Raw genomic sequence first — 18225 nt, forward strand, 5'->3', positions numbered from 1 at the left:
TTTCCATACTTCTACCTTCTTGCGAAAGCGTGGCAGTCGGGCCGTACAACAATGAAAATATACAAAAAATAACAATCTGACAAGCAAGCACTTACAGGCATGACATAACGTGTAATGCTTATTCTTACAAGCATAACAACATGTAACGGTATGTGGAGATGAATGATACAATGCCGATCAATTAGAAAAGGTTGGCATTGAAACTGAGTTAAAAAGGGGACGGAACACAAGCGGAAGTAGACCGGACGAGCGCAGAGTAACAACTGAATTTATTGAAAACATAAAAAAAAACTGGCACTTCCGACAACGGATACGAGCACAAACACTCCCCTCGGTATGACGCACCCCCCTAAAGGCCCAAAAGCCCTTTATCCACTCCCCGTCCGCCCCTTGCTCAGTTTTAACTCAATTTCGAGGCTAAGCAAGTTGCTCTCCCACCGTCGACGAAAACGTAACTTTGAAAGCACCCGCGCCGTTCGCCTTGGTAACCCGAAGTTCTGTTTTCCGTGAATGAAACAGCAGCATTTTATTACGTGTTCTTTATTATTATTATTATTATATTACGGGTTGTTATTTTTTTATTACAAGTAGTTTGAGTACTAGTGATTCATTGTACCCGGAAGTCTTGACGTCATCAAGCTCATTCCAAAACATCCCACTGGTGGCGCATGTCGTCTCCTACGTTTACCTTAATTTCTCCATTAGTAGAGCACTGCTGTTGATAATATTGACGTTTTACGCGTTCTCAAAAATTCACCTTTCACTCTGACATAAATTTTATTTGCCTTTAGTGTCCCTTTCATGTACCGGTTTCTCGTTTCCTTTTTTTTTTCTTTTCACACTCTCGCCCACCTGCTTGATCTTTCCGTCTTCTGTATTTTTATATTCGATAGCATTCTTTAGCGTATCATAAAACAGTTTTGTCCGCTTTAGATTTATTAACAGGTGCAGTTTTAAGAATATTACTTATTGCCGAGCCGTAGACTACAGTTGAGAAGCCCATCCGCGAGCCATTGCTCAGATGATCTAGCCTCCTCACTGACCAGCGTTATGACTTCAGGAAGTGTAGCCCAGATAACTGTAATTGCATAACGTTACTGGACTCCTTTCACGCTTCAGGGCTGCATTCCTTGTTGTAAGTTATCTGCTGTGTCATCCCAAAAGCTGCAAACCCATTCTACAAGAAGGGTGTCGGATCTGTACATTTCTGGCAAATGCAGCCACTGGCCAAGCCCAAGTATAATGCGAGACAGAACAAGAGAAATATGCGAAAAATATACACATTTATTCAGTCGTCTAAATTAGAGCAAATGCACGTAGGAAAGGTTTCATAGGGGTGCCATTTTGAAGGCTGCGCGATGCACGTCTAGTTGTTCGTGTACTTTGGTGGCCGCTTCTCCACAAAAGCGGTCATGCCTTCTTTCCGGTCGTCCTAGAAGAATGGAACACGCGTTAATTTAAATGAAAGAAAACGAACAAGCAGTACAACCTAACCAATACACTTCAACCCTACATTAACTATAAACATGTACCTCTTACACTGTAATAGTGATGAGACAATTATTTTATTTACATTGTTACATTGAGGTTTCATTGTTACTTATTTTCTTATTTACTTCTGAATACTGCGATCTTCATTTAAAAGACATAGCGGGGTGGGTACAAATGACAAGATACACAGGCTTGAATAAACAAACAAAGTACAGTAATGCAGGAATAACAATGCTATGCATACAAAGTATAAAAACATAAATAGAATCACAAGCAAAAAAAAGTGTAGCATAGTGTACAAAGCAATGATTTAGGAGGGTTAAGTGAGGGCACTTTCAAATAATGATAGAGACCTTGTGATACGACATGATTAGAAAGATTTTCCAGTCTATAACAGTTGTTGGAAAAAAAAGGAATACTTGTAACAATTAATTCGTGAAGTTAGAGGAGTTGTCGTCTTACAGTGTTAGTGTCCATGAGTATAACCATGAGCAAAAATCTGAAGATCGTAGGTACTACGAAAACTATTTTCTTTGCAGATTAAAATTAAAGCACACGGCCTAGAGCATTTGTCAAACCGATTTATGCATCGAACCCATTCAATTTTTTTGAAAATGCCATGACTTCGAGACTTTTGCTGGTGACTGTAAACGAGTAAAGAATTCCCAAATTCCCAAAACTCCTTGAGCCCATCCTAATCGGATGTCCCCACATCCTGTGAGACAAGTAGCTCTTTACACTGTAAGAAAAAATCGAGTAGTATTTGGGGAGTATTTCTGCCATAAAACTACAACCAGCGTTTACCTTGCATGTACGTATTCCTTGCATTGTCACCACTTTCCTAGCATTTCCCAGTCATGAATGGCATGCCCACTCTCAGCGTGACACAGCATTCTTGATAGGAAGGTGGCGAGAGCCAGGTTTTCAAGAAACGAAACGCAAGCAAGCCAGATGACGATCATATTTGTGTGGCGGAAATATTTTGTCAGAGTGTAGGTATCTGCCATTTAACATGTCGATTTATAAAAAAGCGCTTTCATATTTCAAATTTGATATCCTAAAAAACGATAGCAACATTATACAGATTCGAAACACTGACCAATTAATATGTGCTTGTTGAAGTGAAACTGGCTGCTTTGAAACTAAGAGCCGCAACAGAAAGGCAAGCAAGCCTAATTGAATAAGCTCCTATCCAGGCCCACAGATATTTCTTAGGCACCACAGGCCAACTAAACCTTGATATTAAAGTGACAATCAGTCGTTTGTTTCACTTATTAATACTATCAGCACTGTCACAATAGTAATAAACAGTAAGTCAGACACTTACCAGAGCGAAGGATGCGTGGAAAAGACGCTTTTCAACACGAAGTCCTTCCTGGAGCGTAGTCTCAAAGGCTGGAACAAAGGAAGAGCAAAGTTATGTGGATGACCGCTTGAATAAGTTTTCCCGCACACACACAAAACCAAACATGACAGAAGTACCAGCATGAAATATAACTGGCTCGTGGGCTATTGCTTAATAGGTTTTCACAATCAAGTAGCGGTCTGCATGCATAATGTGGCAGAAAAAGAAAGTAGGCTAGTAACATGGACAGTACATGACTTAATGTTCAGTGCACTATTTCACCGTTTTCTGCTCATGTTCAGAGATGCTTCAACCTTTAGGAGAAAAAACTTGAAGGACACTTGAGCTTTGCCTTCAAGGAAATAGCGTAATCAGGCCTTATTCACATCGCCTTCTCAATACCTAGCCAGGCTTTGCTCCTTGGTGGACACCTCAACCGTGTCTCAAGGTAAGGAAATTTTTGCCATTTCAAACTATTTTTAGAATGCCTACCGCAAGTATAGTTGTGAAGTGCCCATTACACTATAATCCTTCCTTTTGGGAAATTGGCAAAGTACTCACTACACATCCGTAAGTCAACATGAGCATCTGCACCGATTCACAACTTGAAGATGCTGTTGTTGATAATGATGATTAATTATTCCTGCGTACTTTGTGATTTGTGGGCCTTCACACGGCCCACTCGTAGTGCAGTTCACAAGTTCTGACATCTGGTGCAATTCTAACACTTCTGCCACACAATATTACATGCACTAAGGACACTAAGGACACCAAAATTTCTGCAAAACGAGCTCTAATGCTACTGCGTTATAAGGTAGCCACCTAGGGTGCAGCACACACATTCGCCCCTCATCCTGCCTCACTGGCATGTTTCAACCAGGAGCTGTCTGTGTTTTTAACATTCTGGGTTCTGCTTCTTTTCGGCAAGTGTTAACGGCAATGTTTTTTTTTTCTTTTGCGGCTTTAATAAAGAACACAATCACTCATACTTCGAATTTGTTATTTTGCATAGATTGCCGTGTATCTAGACCACGGAGTAAGATAAAACAAGAGTGCCGACTCCGCTCGTCTGGAGGGGACACATTCTGCAATGCTGGATCTTGCTTCACAGCATGTTTGCTAGATGGCACTACGAATGAAGAAAAGCGGCGGAGGAGAGACACCATCCTCGAACAGAGCCGCGGGTGGGGGGTCTCTGTTGTTGCTATAGCAACGGTGTACAGTTGCACTTCACCGCATTCCTGCATCTGCTTGCGTACATGTTTCCTTGTCTGCGCTGTGTGCAACGCTCAGCGCTGCCATCGCCACCGACCTCCACCAGTCAGCGCGTGCACTCATTAGAGCTGGTTGTTGCACACACCTCAACAGATGGCGCTACGTGTTGTGAGCAGTGCAAGGGAAGGAGAAAGCAAGTGCAAAAGTACGAAGAGTAGCGGAGGGAGAGAGCAAAGGAATGAGCTAGACGCCCGCATCCACGTTGCGCGGTTTGTCAGAGCACATGGATTTTGTGCCGGCGCTCCTGAGTTATCTTACTCTGTGTTCGAGATTCATATGGATTCCAACTATTGCAATGCACGTGGATCTAGAAAATCTCAAGTTAGGCTTTTCATGAAGTCCAAAACTTCATCAGTCGGCCTGTAAGCTTTTCGAGCTTGTGAGACAAAGTCCACTCCGGCCTCAGTCCTCACCGTGGTTGACGCTCTCCTTGCAAAGTGCAACGGACACCTGGGAGTAGCTGGCGATCTTCTCAGCCAGTTTGATGGCCTCATCCACCAGCTGACCAGTTGGAAACACCTTGCTCACCAGGCCTGTGGGAAAGAGGTCACACAGTATGTGGAATGAAGGGGGCAATCTTGAGTAAGCATCCTCCAGAAAACTAGAAACTTAAAAGTTTCCAACAGCACTAAATATGGGACGAGGAGCAAATGCATGAAAGCCCTGACCTTCAGCCAATGTTCATTACATCGTTCATGCTATCATCATTATCGTCAGCCCGACTATGTCCAGTGCAGGGCAAAGGCTTCTCCCATGTTTTGCCAATCAACCCAGCCCTGTGCTTGCTGCTGCCCCGTTATACCCGCAAACTTCTTCATCTCATCTGCCCGCCTACCTTTCTGCCTCCTCCTCGCATGCTTGCCTTCTCTTGGAATCCAATCTTTAACTCTTAATAACCAGCGGTTATCTTGTCTATGTGCTACATGACCTGCCCATGCCCATATCTTGTTCTTGATTTCGACCAAGATGTCCATTAATCTTCTTCTTGATTTTGACTAAGACGGACAAAGTACTCACGCGTGCGTTCACGGACTTCAAAGCACATTTTTCATATTTTGGCAACATTGGCCCAACAAAATTTCCTGAAACTTGGTATGTTAAGTCTCTGGGCCCACAGAGGTCAATGTACTTCATTTTTACCGATTAGGAATGATGTAGGTACCAGTAAACACCTTCAGAAACTGTGATGTCTTGGCAATTGCTGCAGGAACTTCAAGGTGGCATTGCCACCCGCATTTTCTTTTTGCACGTTTTCTCGCTTACCAAGCATCTTCTCGCAGCAAGCATGGTGATTTTGGTATTGTGAAAAATAATTTACTATTACGAAGAAAATCAGTTTTCTTTTAGAGTCACTTTAATGAACCTGAGCTTTATTTAATAAGCAATTTGTGTCTTGAAGGGTCACAAGCACTCCCACAAAGTCTGTCCACGGGGATTTTCTTTCTCACCACAGTGACCCTTAGATACTAAAACACAGCTCTAGCAAAAGCCCAGGCATGTGATCACAACTGAAAGCCACAAAGTCCAGAGTTCTTCAGATAAGTGTGAATTGACATTTTTCAAGTAAATGATTCTTTTTTTTATTGAGTGGAGTTTCCCGTTTTTATCAAATCAATCCCTTAATGCAGAGACTTAGCTATAATAGATAATCTGCTAGTGAACCCATGTTTGTTGTGGCAACGTTTGGTTTTAACTGTGAGAAAAAGCTTGTCGGTCTGGTACAACAGAGTGGTGTGAGAGTATAAAGTTGGTATAGTTCTTAAAGCAGTTTGCTGGTCTAGTTCGAATAGTGAACTCTGATGCATTTCCAGCCCTTAAGCGAAATAGGAAAAACAAAACAAAACATTGCAGACATGGAAAGAAAAATGGCTAGTAAGAACGCTGGCCATCTGCTGTCAACACGTCAAACGGCACTATGTCAGAAAAAACAAAGGCACGCTCTGTCAAGCATAAAAATAAGAGACTACTACGGTTCTTCAAACCACAGATAGTCGAGCTAAAGTTGGTAGGGATTCACAACACAAAACGTTTGTGTTGTCTTGTTCCCTACTATTGTGTCCGCGTTTGCCTGCCTTACCCGCTTTTAAGATGTATGAATGAAGGAAGGGGGGTTTAAGGGCTTTGTTAGACACAACCTCAGTGAAAACCAGGCGATAATAAAGCCAAGGAGTTTTAGGTGTACTGCAGTAATTGTGACATAGATGTGAAGAAAGTAAAGTGCATGAAAAGACAACTTGACGTCGGCAAGGGCTGAACGAGTGGCACTGACTAACAATACCAGGTCTACATGCACAGAAATACCTGATAAAGTGGACGGGAGGATGACCGCCGCCGTGGCTCAATTCATAAGAGCATCGGACGCATTGTCTGAAGGTTGCAGGTTCGGTCCCTGCCCACGGCAAGTTGCCTTTTCGTCCATTTAAATTTCCTTACATTTACATCATAATTACTGCAATACAGTTCAAAGACTATGAATAATGTCCCCTATATGTTCCTTGGCTCATTGTCTGTTGGTTTTCAATAAGATCTATAGTGCTTCACCTGCGCTTTAGTTTCACTCGACAAAATGGACTTCTATGTCGATTCCCTCGTCCCTGAAGAGTATTACAGGCGTCGTGCCTCTCTTGGTGGCAGCTGTCAGCCCAGCCCCTCCAGATTCCCTTTTTGTCATCTATCTATAATTGTTTTGCATATCAAATAATAATAATAATAATAATACTGTTAATACTTGTTCAAAGCTGACTAAGCCCTGTTTTTGCGTACAAAGATAAATATTCCACCAGCTTTTTTTGTATTTGGAGTGTTTGCAGTTTTTGACATCGCAGCTAATAAACTTACTGTAACATGTGCCAGTAACAAATCACTAATGGTACAGTCAGTCTCTGTTATAGTATTGTAGCGATAATTGCTTTAATCATTCTTTAAGGAAAAGGTAGAAGGAGAATCATTACCTCACACCAAACTCTTGCCCTACATAATGCAGATTTCAACCAAGATAATGTTCAACAGCATTTTTTGTAAATGAATAACATGAGTGAGTACTAAGGAGGAGGAAGTGTACACTGACCGTATTTCTCAGCTTCGGCGGCTGTGATCTGATTGCCGGTGAGCGTCATTTCCATGGCCCGTGACTTGCCAATGGCCCTGGTGAGACGCTGGGTGCCACCCGCACCTGAGGAGAAGGCAAGATTCAAACTCACTGCTTCTGGTGTTGACCTGCTATAGCGTCAGCACGTAGGCACGACTGAGGCGCAGACCTTTGACGCTACACCTGCCTGCCTCAAGCCTAGATTGCCAGTGCTCCTCCTGAGGTATTCATTGCTGATTCAAATCAAATCAAATCAAATAAATCAAAGTTTATTCAGTGTCACAAGAATGCCTAGGGACACAGACAAAAAGCCTAGGCGGAATCTTGGGTACATGTCTGCATCCCCTACGGAAAACTTAAACCTGGTTGCACAGCATATCTTTTAAAACATGCACAGGCAATAGAGTCTGTACATACACCTCATAAACAGAAGTTTACGCAATAGTTAGCAATGACAATGCAGTCATCGTGCATGTAACGTGCACACCAACCAGGCATTTTTGTGGGAGCACTTTTTTGGATCTCTTCTATTATTAATATTTGAAGGATGGTGGCCTTACAAGCACAGCAAGGCTTAAAGTCAAGGGTGACTGAAGGGGGCTGGACACTTCCAACTAAATTTAAGGGAGCCTGCTTAGCCCCTCTTAACTATAACACTAACATATTATCTCTGCTACTAATACTTAGTACAAATGGTTCTGACCTAAATCACTCGAGCCACATGCCTTCATTCTGAAAAAGCGATACTGACCTGGGAGGGTTCCGAGAATGATTTCAGGTTGTCCAAACTTGGCATTCTCGCCAGCATAGATAATGTCGCACATCATTGCGAGCTCACAGCCGCCACCTAGCTGAAATGCAAACGGAACAAGAAGCCCATTGCAGATCTAGCCTGATCAAAATTAAGGTAACCGCAAAAGTTGTCTTATAGGTGTCGGGTGTCATGTTTTTTGCACATGTCAAGACTCAATGGCTCATTGCAGACATGAACTTGAATGAAGAGAAACGTGCTTCTGTCCATGCCTGCATGTCTTTTTTTTTATGACGAATCACAACTAACATCCTATATGTAGCATAGCATTTTATCATTCCTGACACATTGGCTCAGCAAGGTATTCCCTTCATGAGACTAGGCTGGGAAGCCTAGTAAAGTTCACAAGTGCTTTTTCTTTCCATGCCTTCTGCTTTTTGAAGTAGTAAAATAAATTCATTGATGGAGTGATTGATTGATTGTTTGATCATTTGATATATTGTGCCAAGTGCAACTAGATGCAACAGGAAATTTCTTTGCATACACTAACATTTTGCTATCGAATTACTTCTTCCTTATGAAAAATTCAGCTTCCTCAGGTTTTCACAGGGACAAGGCATTCAATCAAGTCAAGCCGAGTATGCCTTAATCAGTATTAAGAATTCAGTGCAGACAGCCCAACAGAACACATCAACCAATCAACAGAACACGTCACAGAACAAGTCACCTAACAGCACAGGACTCACAGCATAACCGTTCACAGCTGCAATCACTGGCTTGATGGACTGTGCCACTTTGTCCCAATGACTCAGGAAGTTGCCCGTGAAGCACTTGGCAAACGTCATGCTCTGCATCTCCTTGATATCCGCACCGGCTGCAAGCAGAACAGTGACAGAACTGTTATATGCAATAACAGCCCCAACACAGATTTGGTAGGTGAACAGTGTGATGAAGGCTACGAGCTGCCTTCCTGGAACCAAAACTAGCAAAGCCTAGCACTTCCAAAAGTCACCAACCGCACCTTGTACCAAGAGACAAACTAGCTCACACATTCATATCTTTAGGGCTGACATACTTAGCAATGCTAAGAGGGTGAAATGATGACAGCACTAGACCTCTTTCTTAGTAAATGGGACGCCTGCTCAAAGGAACAAACTTTTTAGGGGCGAAGCTCCTTAAGGCGGCACCCGTTCGTCCCTAGTCGTAGTAGTCGTAGTGCGTAACCAGTCTTACGCTTTGACCTCCAAGGTGATGCCGGTGGGAGATTTTTCCTGTGCGTTGTTGAACAATAAAAAATTCGCAACGTTAGCTAAAAGCCGACTTCTTCTGTCTCTCATTCCCATTAGCAGCCATTCTTTACCTCCAAGGTAGTGCCTGGTGAGATTTCTCCTGTGCGTGATTAAACAATAAAAATTTTGTTCAAAACGCCATTGATTGATGAAATAAACCAACGAAAGACGCCAGATGTTTTCTAAAAGCAAAACGAAAGAACGCCAGATGTTTCTAAAGCAAACCGAAAAGACGCCAGCTGCTTAACGAAAGACGCCAGATGTTTTCTAAAGCAATGGTTTTCTAAACAATGAAAATTCACAGCGTACATGTAAAATTAAAGTGAGCTGCAAGTCGTCATAACTCATCGAACCTTTAGTATAAACGCGCCCGATCTCACGTCGGTGATGATGTACTGGGCAGAATTCACGGAAGATTCACGGTTTACCGATGAACCTCCGCAGCTTCGCCCACTCATCATCATTCACTCCGTGGATATGCTGTGATTTTTGTTTTGTGGAGGATCCGTTTAACGAGATTCTACCACATATGCACAGCAGTCTTTGTGAGTCTGCTTTTGCTTTACCGGCGAAGGCCTTCTCGCTGCCAGTGATGACGATGCAGCCCACGGATTCGTCCTTGTTGAGAGCATCTATCGCCTGCCCGACCTCAGTCATGAGGGCACTCGACAGGGCGTTGAGGGCTTTTGGCCGGTTGAGCGTAACCAAGGCAACATTCTGCTGGGCACCTTTCTTCTCCACAAGGATGTTCTCGTATGCTGGGGGAAAAAAATGGCATTCTTTATTACACTTGCTACTACTCACACTGTCACAGATACACCATTTTACTTTTTGAAATTACTGTTTTCTGTTGGATTATCGTGGGTTTATTGCTCAACACATGACAAGTGTTGAACAGTAACGAAACTTTGACCTTAATTTTCTTTTGATAATGATCTTATGATGGCAAAATTAACAACAAGAGAGTTCTCAAGAAACAATTTATCCACATAAACTGATGAAGTGTTTAAGTGTATAGTGTTTATTGAAACATATTTTCTGATTCTATTACAAAAGAGTTGTCTAATCATAGTGTACGCATTATGTGAATACCTTTATACATTCTTGAAAGTATGCAAGTATCAGAGATTACTCCGGAATGTACAATTATGCATGTACAAATAGTTGAACAATATTACTAATGGGCCGAGATTTAAGTACTCCAACTACAACAATTCTTGTGACTTTTGAATTCTTGTTTTCCTGAACATAAGTTTGCACAACGAGGAGTTAGATTCTTGGCCGAAAGTTTTAGCAGTGCTTGATCCTTCACTGTCACTGCAACATGACAATGTATTGAACCACCCCTTGTTAGTTGGGTGTTTAATCAAACATGGTGGTCATATTGTATCTGCAAAAGCAATATGACAGGAAACATAGAAATTGTTTTCAAGAAACCTTTGCCATAATTAGGTCCCTGTGCCTTGAATAAAACTGTTCGAGACTAACTGCCATATTCATAAACTAACCTTACCCTTAGTGTTTATCAGGAAAACTACTTCTTGCTTATTTACATCACAGATTCGAACCTACGCATTTCAAGTAACTGTAGGCTGGAAGAAAATGTAATGTTTCCTCATGCTGGGAACAAGAAACACTACACATGCATAAAAGATTAAAAAATTGTGCTGCAATCTCAAAGAAGCATAAGATATGATGCAGAATAAGCCTAATACTGAGGCAACTGAAGAGCCGCATCACAAGATCATGTCATATGAGAAGTGAAGACGAAAACTATTCATGTGATAATAAACTGCAATACCGCAATCCAAAGCTCTGGTATAAATATAGACATCCACTCAGCAATCAAAGTGTTCATATCAATGTTACTAATGTTTACTATCAAAGCATCTTTTTTATTACACAAACATAACACACTTCTGAACAAAACTAGCCTAACCTAGCCTTCTCGGACATCTTGACATGCCTCGTAGCTGTTTCACTGCCAGTTAAAAAAAGAAAAGGAAATAAATGTGAAGTAAAGTTATATTACAAAACTAATTCGCGGGTTATTTTTATCTTTTTTTGTGTGTGTATGTGATAGAGGCAGCCACGCGTAAGCGATCGAACCACGGTCACGTGGTGACGCAACGAATGCAATGAAAAATAAAAAGCTCCGGGCGAGAATATTGTTTGTGCGTTACGAATATAAAACTACGTAAGCTCGCACAAGAAATATGGAAAGCATGGAGCGTTTTAGCCTGTCTGTAATGTCGCTACACTTTCCTGTGAAGACACTACCGCTTCGTGTTTGCTTGCATATCTCTGCAAAATTTTAATCGGACGCCGGCACTGCAGAGTCCTATCTTTACGTTGCCCGTTTCGAGTTCTCGTAGCTCAAGGTCGACCAACGTTCACATGTTGCTTAGGGCGAATGGCTATTTGGCTGCCAAGGGATGCTTCCTGAATGCATCGCTAACACGAAGTGAACGAGCCGCATAGCAATGCGAAGCCACAAGAACAATAAATTAACGAAACAATCGACACGCCGGCGTTAGCTCGTACGGGTCTTCGGCGGTCCAGTCGTCCATCACAATTGGCGTACGTAAATCCCTTGCGATTGCCCATGAGGAGTTTGCATTCTCGATGTTGCTACGATCGGATGGAACAAAATTGTGACTAAAAACCTTCACTGCAACCGAAAGTGCACGAAGACAAGTCTACAAATTAGCAGTCGACTGAGAGAACTTTTCCCCAGTTCTGGCGCCAAAGAAATGAAATGCAGAAAACTGATAGGGAAAGCTAGAACGGCACCGATGCAGCTAGGCAGGTGTTGTTGGCGATAACTGAAAAATAAATCTCACCCGCTGCGGCAAATCCACGTTTCACGATCGCCGGGTGCTTCAGCTGTCGCGCGCCAAGAAAAAGTGGCCTCAACAACGAAATGCCGCTCATCGTTGTTTGTGTGTTTTACTCTCGAAGCTCGAAAATTACGAAATCAGGTTGTAGTATCGTCCCAGGACCGGCGATTGAGCTCCTGTGCAGCTTGCAGACTCGTTCGAAGCAAGAGAGAAGGAAAGTGGAAAGCGGCTGCATAAAATAGTTGGATTGCGTTGGATTACCGCGGTTTTCAGCCGATGTATGTACGTAGTCAAGAATAGCCAACACAACCATTAGGTATCTCTGAGTCTTAATTGCAAGTCTCTAAGGCCATTTTTTATGTGTGCATATGCGTCATGACCGCCATATGAACTTGGTAGTTATGTCTAACTTTGGTTGCGCTAAATTGCATTACGAATAAAAAGCATAGCCTTTGAGATCCGCAACTCAAACCTGACGATAGCTGTACTTTTTGCTTGATTTCTGGCATGGTGTAGATCACGAAAGCTCGAACAAATTATTTTATATATTAATAAATTAAATTGCTATTTTACTTAGTCATTATATGTTTCAGTTGGCTTGCTGTCAGCAGGAAGTTGTTTCGGTTATTGGCGCCAAAACGTCAAAGTGGCCAAAGCATGAGCCAAAGCCAACGTCCACGCATGTTTTGTTTGGAAATTGGCACGTGTTTTGCAGCCGTGGCTGTTTTGACTGTTCAAACTTTCTGCGACCTCGGTTCTGCGTATCCAAAGCGTAAGCGCAACCATGGCATCGGTCAGTAGCATTCATACAGTATTCGGTTATGGTACCGGCTTCGACTGGCAGCCCACGACGTTCGTGACTCCGTTCCCGTCGTCCAGGCTGTGCAGCGTCTGCCGACTGGTGCCCCAAGCGATAACCACTCTGCCCTGCGGTCACCACCTCTGTCCGCCATGCTTCGACAGCGTCGACAGCAGCGGGAGGAAGCGTTGCCCCATCGACAAGGAGTCCTTCGAGAGCAGTGACGACATCGTGTGGTCGACGCACAGCAAGGACAGTGTCCTGGAACTCAGGGTGCGTTGCTGGAACGCGCGCCACGGTTGCGTGGCCGAAGACACCGCGTCGGCAATGCTGGATCACTTCGCGAGCGCGTGCCGATTCCACAGCGTGAAATGCCCCACTTGCGGCGCCAGCTTGTTGCACCGTGACGTTTCAGACCACGTCGCATCGGGCTGCCTCGCGACGTCCGGTGACGTCGACCGGTCAGTGAGCGAAAACTCGGCCAATGCGCTCATGGAAGTGAGAGACTTGCTGAGCAACCTGTCACGGGACAATGCCTCTTTACAGACACGACTCAACTCGTTCGAGGAACGCCTGTCGGCGAAATTGGATCAAACCGTGACGTCAGTCGCTCAACGCACGAGAGATACTGTTCGCACTCAGTTCGCTGGCCATTTGAGTAGCGTGACTTCGGAGATCGAGCGTCAGCAGATTCAAAACGATGTAGTGACGAGACAACTGCTAGCCTCCGAGTACCGTAAGAACCTGGCCTCGCTGAATGCCACGATCAAGAAAGCAGTTGCCGAAGGGTGTGGGCGCGATACCGATACTTTTCCCAGCGACATGGCTTCCGTAGTGACCAAAGTGATTTGCGACTTAGCGAGGGACCTCTCTAGGCAGCCGACACTCACGGGAGAGGACGCATCCAGTGCACTCAGGCTATTGGCTGCTGCTGCCTTTGGCGACACGAACAAAGCTCTAGTGAATAGACCGCCGTCACGTACTTGGAAAATAGACGACTGGGACGATTTTACTTACGTGACTCACGGCGGAGGCCGCCAGAGGCGTCAGGATCGTTTCGGCACTCCGTACTACTTGGCTGGACGTCTGGTGGTCCCACGACTGTGCTTTTACCCACGCACTGAAACGATTAAGTACAGCCCTTACATAATCGAAGGTCTGTACGACAGGTTTCTCGTGGAACCTGAGAAGCCTTCGTACGTGTGCTTCCTTCACCCCTCGCATTCTTCGCGAGCCATGAAATTTACCGGCGATTTCAGCTGGGTCAAGCCGGAGCAAGACATTGTGTACATGGGCAGTCAAGTGCTGTACATGGGGCGTGAGTCGATTCCCATAGATGTTGCCGCACTGGAAGATGGTGGCTTCATAGCAAATGACACGGCTTGCCTTGAGATATACCATAAATGACATGCCACTAAATGCCACTTCGCTTGGAAGCCCCCACGAAGTTCCATTAAGGTGGTAAGGGCCACATTAGGCTGGACCGTAAACTTGTGTTGTCAAGAACAGATTAGCCATTTTGTTCGCTGATTTCTGGCAATACTTTCCTACTCATAACTCATATTGTTGAACTCTTTAAAGGAGTGCCGGCACAAAACTTTGAAGACAAGGCAGCTTGTGAGATAGATATGTGTGGACACATGTACATCATCTACAAAATATGAACAGCAAATATAGCCTAGTGCATACCTAAAATCAACTTATGATGCACAACTGAGTGCAAAAAAGCAGCAACTCATGACATCAACTTGGTTCTAATGTAAACAACGAACAGCAACCTGCGTCTAGAGTTTTTGTTGGCTGCCGTGCTCCTTGCATGTGCTCTCTGCCACAGCTGTCAATGCTGAGCTCACATGCACGCGTTGCGTCACTGTTTTGTGCGCTCACGTGGTCAGCTGTGTTTACAATCCCAGTCATACCTCTATTTGTGCTCCTTGAAACCAATACTGTCACTGGACACTGTAAAAACGTCACACACTTGAGCAATCGAAGTTTCCAGCCATGATAAGAGGGTCGTTAACTACTTATTGCAACAGAGAAAAGAAGATGCTACGTTTTTGTGTCGGTGCTCCTTTAGGTTGCTATGAAACCCAGTAATCGTTATTAATTAAAACTTATGTTCCCATGTGTTTCTGTACTGTACTTTCATTCTCCCTTCATAATATTGTGATCTGTAAGTTGTGACATGACTGGACTAAACGGGCGACATGATGCGTGCTCATATACAATCTGCATTTTGGGTCATGGTGCTCTCGCCCTGACCTATCCACCTTTGAATGGAAGCATAGGCAGTACTTGCATATTTCGTGTGGATCACAAAAGTTGCTGGCACGTCTGTCTTAGTGGCAGCATAACGTGTGGCCGACACAAGTACACTTGACACAAGCTGAAGGTGCCCACTGTGAACAGTATTGGGGAATTGAGAACAGTATCTTAGAATAATCTGCATCCACTCTAGTTCGTAACCTTGCATTTTGAGTGGCTGCAGCAAACATGAGATGCGTGCCTTTCTTTTGCCCATCCATCACAAGTTTTCTGCAACCACTTGAAATGTAATATTGATTGAAGCGGTGTTCAAACCTCGTATCAATGTTAAGGAAGTGAGCGTAGTTCAGTTATTGTTCACTCTTTTTTTTTTATGAACACAAAGTGATGAAAACTGCTTGCGCTTGAGAAGCCTACTGAGAACATGCACTAGTTTCGTCCACATTGATATGTACCCTTCTTTTTAAGCTTTGCCCATGTGAGCTAGAACAATTGGTGTATGCGTGCTTTCTTTTGGGACTGTGTTTGTGCATGCGTATTTGAAGCTGGTGGGCATTTTTCACAAGTATTGCACTGCGGGTATGTTTCCAAGTGATTACACTACATTATGCTTATCATTTTTGCATAAATGGGACTCATTTCTTAAAGAGTTCAAAACCATCATCTCAATCTCATGGTTGGACCTGCATGAAGTATATCTAACCAATATCTGTGGTCCAATTTTGTTGCCAGTCATGGATCTACAGAAACTAAGTGTGATGATTCTTTAGTCAAAGTGTTTTTGTTACTATGTACGAGCATGAAAGTCGATGCCAAAGTATGTTGTGCCTTTACTGCTCTGTGTACGAAGAGTTTCCGTTACAAAAAATCAATAAAAGCGTTAAAACAACAAGCTAGCTTTGTTCATTTCATTACTACGTAGGTTCATGCAGCACTCTCGTATGTGTACTGTTCACAAAGACTGATTGATTTCGGAGCTGGTAGCATGCGGCTGAACGTGAGGTTGCAGGTGCGATTCCCAGTCACGTGTGCCACATTTAGATGAAGGTGGAGAAGAAAACATTGCCTGGAGAACTGGCTACTAGGAGAGTGGTATGGATTCATAGTGGATGGCCGAACAACACAAGGACGATGGAAAGAATAGAAAACACAAGTGTAGTATCTCTGCACCGTGCCTTGCATGCTTGTTGTTTGGCAGGTGGTTAGATGTAATCTAGAACCTTACACTGTGGCATCCCACATATGCTCTGCAAAAGAAGTTGCTGCGAAAAACTAGGACAGTAAAAAAAAAGGACATACACAGAGAACCGACTTGCGACATGCTTAGCGTTCATGAAATGAACATAAATATCGTTGGCTATCAAGAATCAAAATCCTGTCCAGAAGCCTTGTCCTCTGGATCCTCGGATAAAAGAGTGACTCCCAATAAAATGTCTTTTTTAAGTCTGGAAGAAAGCTCCAGCATGCCGATGCGTTTTCAAGCGAAAGCTTGTTATGCGCTGCAGATTTCGGCGGTGGCGGCATTTGCAAGAAACCCAGCACCGGTGAGTGTATGGAATTGTGGCCCTTGATTGTGTGGCAGTCGTGCGTGCGTGCACACACCGTTTTCCGATTAGTGATGCTCTCTCGATCGTCCGCTTGTCGGCGATCAGCCATTCCTGTTTCGGCAATTTGATCTTTGATCGAGATCACTGGGCATTTCCCGCTGCCACAGTTTATTGTTGCTTGGATATGAACACATGACCGTTGTCGTTGCCTGTAGCAACTGAAGTGTTGTGCTAAGCACGTGGATGAAGGCCCAATTCCCGGCATGGAGGAAGCAAAAAGTTAGGAGGGAAAAAAAGTAGCAGGTCAGGCATGCACACACCAAGCTTCGCTTGCCCCTATTTTCCCGGTAGGGGAATGCCTGTTTAATTTTCTTCAGTGCAGACTCCCTCCACCTTCGAATCACGTACATCACTGTGTCAGATTGGCTGTATCCATGACGCATCGTCTGTTGTACCGATTTTCTCCTCGACACACTCACCTTCAAACCACCCTCTATACCACCTCCGATAATTATTTAACATTTCAAGTAAACACGCGCATAGAGTTCAGAATGCCGAACGCGGCAGCGCTACGAGCTGCGAGCACCCCACAAATTCCAAGTAACAATCCCTTTTCCTCTCCGTTCCTTTTGGCATTCTATCTTCACGTTTGCCGTAGAGTAGAGTAGATCCTATAACTTTGGCACACACCCACGCTGGGGGATTGGCCAAGAACCGGATAGTTTTTAAAATCTAATTGTTAAAGTAAAGCGTAGATTTTTTTCCTATTTAAGAGGAAAGAAGTAAAATGAAAAAAAACTGACGTCAACATGTCGTCTGCTCGTCATCTACAACACCTGTTTGTCCGCTCGCGGGTACGCGTGCTTGCTGCTCTTTTGTATCATCAAACGCGTGTAACTCCGCCGTTTCGAAAAATTCTTACGGCTACGTGTTCGTTGTAGACTCGTGCACATCTGTAACATCACAGCTAAATTTCGACCTCTAGACTCGTTTAGGGGCCTTTTAAAACACGGAAATGGACCGCCGCCGGCGTCAGCACGAGTGGTACAAAAATATCGTCACGCTATGACGTCACCATTTGACGTCATCATGACGTTCACGAGTCGCCAAAATTTGTGACGTCACATGATGACGTCATCGCATGAGACCGTTTGGTCAAAGGTGGACCGATCACGGAGGCACGGAAAAACAAGTTGAGGTGCGGAAGCACTACCTTCGTTCCTGGAGGCAGTGCAAAACCACGTTACGTGCAGAAAGCTTTCGCAGGGGGGCGGGGTAGGACGCATACGTCGATCAGGAAGAAAAAGAGGAAGAAGATGGCTTGCGCCTTGGAATCGTCTAGGCGAACGCGTAAGGGACGCTGTGGCTGGTCGCCTCCCCTAATCATCCGAGGGACCTGTCCTGTCATTGTTTAATGCGCATGGGTATGGTCATGCACATTTCCTCCATGGCCATGCAGGTTTTTGACAATAATGGCGGCTGAAGGCCCCTAATGTTGCATTCCAAGAACTGTTAGCTTGCCACCTTTACGCAAG

The 18225-nt window shown here is 44.0% G+C and overlaps 1 protein-coding gene across 2 annotated transcripts in view; it reads right to left on the bottom strand.

Annotated features, from left to right (window-relative positions):
- The window catches only part of LOC119400416 (enoyl-CoA hydratase, mitochondrial), a 40828-nt gene extending 28501 nt beyond the window's left edge, over window positions 1–12327 (bottom strand). Inside the window, exons 1-8 of one of the 2 annotated variants that reach the window (XM_037667438.1) lie at window positions 12083–12327; window positions 9806–9997; window positions 8697–8824; window positions 7951–8050; window positions 7179–7283; window positions 4525–4644; window positions 2819–2886; window positions 1265–1432 (exon numbers count right to left, since the gene is read on the bottom strand). In XM_037667438.1, the coding sequence (XP_037523366.1) occupies window positions 1367–1432; window positions 2819–2886; window positions 4525–4644; window positions 7179–7283; window positions 7951–8050; window positions 8697–8824; window positions 9806–9997; window positions 12083–12173 (870 nt within the window). In that variant the 5' untranslated portion in view covers window positions 12174–12327 and the 3' untranslated portion in view covers window positions 1265–1366. Of the gene's footprint in view, window positions 1–1264; window positions 1433–2818; window positions 2887–4524; window positions 4645–7178; window positions 7284–7950; window positions 8051–8696; window positions 8825–9805; window positions 9998–12082 lie in introns of those variants that run through there. The other variant, XM_037667439.1, reaches the window with a different exon arrangement.
- Window positions 12328–18225: the final 5898 nt, after the last annotated feature.

This window comes from Rhipicephalus sanguineus, chromosome 7, assembly GCF_013339695.2.
Source record: "Rhipicephalus sanguineus isolate Rsan-2018 chromosome 7, BIME_Rsan_1.4, whole genome shotgun sequence".
Lineage (NCBI taxonomy): Eukaryota > Metazoa > Arthropoda > Arachnida > Ixodida > Ixodidae > Rhipicephalus > Rhipicephalus sanguineus.